Source organism: Limulus polyphemus, unplaced genomic scaffold (genome assembly GCF_000517525.1).
Source record: "Limulus polyphemus unplaced genomic scaffold, Limulus_polyphemus-2.1.2 Scaffold6733, whole genome shotgun sequence".
Lineage (NCBI taxonomy): Eukaryota > Metazoa > Arthropoda > Merostomata > Xiphosura > Limulidae > Limulus > Limulus polyphemus.
In genome coordinates, this window is record NW_013672343.1 from 11,501 (window position 1) to 15,947 (window position 4,447).

Below are 4,447 nucleotides of genomic sequence, written 5' to 3' on the forward strand. Positions count from 1 at the left end.
GGTTGGATAGTTTAGATTCTACTCGGGGAATTATGCTGGTTGGAATGTTTAGATTCTACTCGGGGAATTATGCTGGTTGGAATGTTTAGATTCTACTCGGGGAATTATGCTGGTTGGAATGTTTAGGTTCCGATAGGGGAATTATGCTGGTTGGAATGTTTAGATTTGACTTTGATATCCAATAATAGCCTAAAACAAATCAGTTTATCATATTTGATATGTGCAACTTTCAATTTTGTTCACAATATTTAGCATTAAGAAAAAAGCTTTTTAACTGTGTACAGCAACACAAAATAGAATTATTACATCTTTGCAAGAATAAAACTAAAACAAACACACAAGTTCTATGCCGTGTTTGAAACATTCAAAACGAGTGAAATGAACAAAAGTGATGGACAACAACTACAAATTGAGTCTTGTATGTTAATTACACTTAAAAACATAAATAAAGGAAATTAAAAAAAAAAAATTAACTAACTTATGGATACTCTATGTTCTTTAGTGTAAAAGTATGTTTTATGAGTTTTAAAAGTTTTTGTTAATCGTATATACCATTGTCTACCTATGATTGTTTCACCTTACTTCTATTTTTGTCGACTCTAGCAAAGCGTTCCTCCAGTTATGGCCTTTCATATGGGTTCGCTAGGTTTCCTTGCACCATTTGAGTTTGCCGATTTTCAGGAACAAGTTAGTAATGTGTTAGAAGGTGAGTCTGTATACAGAATGAGTCAGAAAAGCTTAACTTATTCTTGAAATTTTCCTAGTAAATGTATTATACGAGTTGATTCGAGAAACTTTTACGTTATTAATCTCTGCCTTGTAATCAGGAAACATTGTCATTTCAATTTGATATAAGCACCGAGTGTTTAGTAGCAGGTTAGTTTATATAGAGGTTAGTGTTTGTTTTTTTTTTGCTATATCATCGAGTTAATTTCAAATAATTTGTTACATCAATCCAAATTGAGTTCATGTTTATCCACCGTGCAAGACCAGACTGATTTTATAATTTGTTCTCTGAAGGACACGCAGCTCTAACTCTACGTAGCAGGCTCCGATGTATCATAATGAGGAAGAACAGTGAACCGCTGGACAAAAAATCCCATTCCAGTTTCTTGGTAAGAATGTTGTTTCTTGGAAAATGAAAGGGAATTTTAACATCTACACGAATTTTTAAATCATTATTGACGATCTATAAACATTCAAGATTTTAGAGCATTCTTTTCGTTTACGGTTATGTCACAGTCAGTTTTCACAGAGAAGTGAAACGTACAACAGTTTCACGTATGAACGAGTACTAGTGCATAGTTTTACAGATGAAAAATTAACATGTAATACTTGTTCTCGTCAACCAGAAAGAATGTTGACTAGAACCAGAAAAATTAACTTGTAATACTTGTTCTAGTCAACCAGAAAGAATGTTGACTAGAACCAGAAAAATTAACTTGTAATACTTGTTCTAGTCAACCAGAAAGAATGTTGGTTGTCTGAAACTAGAATATTATTTAAACTTTGTTTTTTTTTCATTTCGATGATATTTTGTTTTTTATCAATTTGTTGTTGACAAATCTTGTATAAATATTCATTCGTTTATCGAGTTGAGTTAACTGGAAATATTTACCTATTGAACAGAGTAATTATTGACGGACAGTTTATAAAGATCTAATAATAATAAAATTATTATCAATTATCTTAGGTATTGAATGAGGTAGTGGTTGACAGAGGGCCTTCTCCTTACCTGTCAAATATTGACTTATTTCTGGATGGAAAACATATTACCACAGTTCAGGGAGATGGTAAGATCTGTGTTTTTTAGATTAGTATGTGTGTATATATAATTGTAATATTAAGTAGAAAATGAAAGCAAAAAAAGAAAACTGAAACAATGCAGCTACAAAAGACATGTACCACCCGGGCACACACCATAAGGTGGGTAGTTGTACAATGTGCTCTGGTTTATGAGGTATTGGTGGAAGTAAGACCCAAATTGTTTTGGGGGTATGCCATCTATCCAGTTTAACCTCAGTTTTGGAGGCCTCACATTTGTAATAATAATAAATAAGTAGTAAATAAAAGAAGAGCAGATGTGGGTGCTGTATCCCACATCTTTACCACCTTTCGCTGTCTGCAGCCAGATGTGGGAAGGTGACTGCTCGAAAAAGAAAAAATAAATTTAAGAAGAAAGATATAATTGGGATACACATATCAATGGGGAGACAGTAAAACTGTCCTTGAAGTTTGCATTCCAGCCCCCATAATGATGTTCGGATATAAATACCATAATGTTAAGATATTACTATACAAGCCCAACCTAAATTTGTAGTATAGCTCCCATCCTCCACCCACACAGTAGACAGCGAAAGGTGGTAAAGATGTGGGCTAAAGCACCCACATCTGCTCTTTTTTCTTTTACTACTTATTTATTATTATTACGAATGTGAGGCCTGCGAAACTGAAGTTAAACTGGATAGATGGCATACCTCCAAAACAATTTGGATCTTACTTCCACCAATACTTCAATAACCAGAGCACATTGTATAACTACCCACCTTATGGTGTTTGCCCAGGTGGTACATGTCTGTTTGTAGCTGCGTTGTTTCCGTTTTCTTTTTTGGCTTTCATTTTATGCGTAATATTACAGTTAATTATTTTTCATCTAAGGTTTTGGATAGACTGTATTAAATTGATGTTAATCTTCTTTATGATGTAATCTTTCTTTCTTTTTTTTAAATCGTTAAGCAAGAGGTACAAAACAATTATGGCAAATATCATTTATTGTCAAGCAAATAAAATTAAATTTTCTGCGTTTTTATTTGCGTGTCCCATAAAATTTAGGTGACACATTTCGTAAAGTTCGTGGTCTTCAAATGCAAGATTTTTGTCAAATGCGACGTAGCATTACGTGTAGGTAGTAAATCTTGGTTTTATCTGCCAATATCAAAACCTGAAAATACAATTTAAAGGTCATTCATTTAGAATGTTTAACATAATCAAATCCAGTGGTTTGATGATATATTTCTAAGAAGATCCTAGGTACCCTTAACTCGAAGCATCCTGCCATTTCTGTTGAAATTTTAGTGAAATAATTTGGAGCTACAGACTCAAAACTTGAATGGTGATAAATACCGTGCTTCTGAAATTGATATAATGTTACTGTGTACATGTTTGTTGTGTACCAATGGGTCTGTGGTGCCTAAGACAATCGTAATTTGATTATATACTATAAATAAAAGCAGTTATGTTACCTTTTTTTTTAGTTACTTAGTTGTATTTCTTAGCATATTTTAGTAAAGTTTAGTATTTTCAATTTTCTCCCTGCTCAGGATTGATAGTTTCCACTCCGACAGGCAGTACAGCCTATGCTGTGGCTGCTGGGGCATCTATGATTCATCCCAGTGTACCAGCCATCATGGTTACCCCTATATGTCCACATTCCCTTTCTTTCAGGCCTATTGTCGTACCTGCAGGGGTTGAATTAAAGGTATGGTTGTAACAATATGTCTTACTCAGCTTATTGATTCAACTTAACCAGAAATACGAACAGACTTAAATCTATTGTGTAAATAATATTGGAAGTGAAGTCCGAGAACTCTTGGAGCTAGTTTTAAATTTACATGTATAAATGTTTTTAAAAGCTTTTGTCCGATATGTTTCTATACTGTTTGTTACGTTACATAGATAAACTTGCTATCATATTATTCGAACTTGTATTTTCTTTTTGATCCGTGAATTTTGGCATCATTCAAAAGGTATGGTACATTATTTATTTCAAACACGTCGTAACTAATACGTGTTTCGTTTTATATCAAGAACTGATGATATGTAAGAGTTTGTTTTGCAAACTTAAGAGAGATCCTGTTTTTGGTTTAAAATTTTAGAACACTTCTCTAATACTTAAACTCTATTGCTCAGGGCTGTTATATAGATTATATTCCAACATACTTAACACTACTACAATGAAATGTTCTTGATTTAGTGTTTAAAACTACTGATACATTAATACTGTAGAAAGTAATGTAGTTTCTTAAATATGAAACTTAAATCCCTATTCTTGAACTTCCTTGCAACACAACTATAGATCATGGTCTCCCCTGAAGCAAGAAGTTCAGCGTGGATATCTTTTGATGGTCGCAACAGACAGCCTTTAGAGCATGGGGATAGGTAGGGATGAGTGAATTTAAACATGTGGGGATGGGTAGGGATGAGTGAAATGAAACGTGGGGATAGGTAGGGATGAGTGAAGTGAAATGTGCCTTTTTGTTTTTTGCATGCAGCATGTGTATTAAAAACCTGTTCTCTCCCTTAATTTTTAAGATTATGGTGTCACCAGATGCTAGGAACACAGCATGGGTGTCATTTGATGGCCGACATCAGCAACAGTTGAAAATAGGCGATAGGTGTGTGTTGTTTTGTTTGAATTGTTACTTTGTCGGTTTAATTAAAACATTCC

At 33.7% G+C, this 4,447-nt stretch overlaps 1 protein-coding gene across 1 annotated transcript in view; it reads left to right on the plus strand.

Moving 5' to 3' along the window:
- LOC106474023 (NAD kinase-like) overlaps window positions 1-4,447 on the plus strand; it is an 11,914-nt gene that overhangs the window by 4,745 nt on the left and 2,722 nt on the right. The window contains exons 4-8 of the mRNA XM_022402405.1: window positions 604-706; window positions 1,021-1,115; window positions 1,694-1,793; window positions 3,321-3,478; window positions 4,312-4,394. Of these exons, the coding sequence (XP_022258113.1) occupies window positions 604-706; window positions 1,021-1,115; window positions 1,694-1,793; window positions 3,321-3,478; window positions 4,312-4,394 (539 nt within the window). The remainder of the gene's footprint in view (window positions 1-603; window positions 707-1,020; window positions 1,116-1,693; window positions 1,794-3,320; window positions 3,479-4,311; window positions 4,395-4,447) is intronic.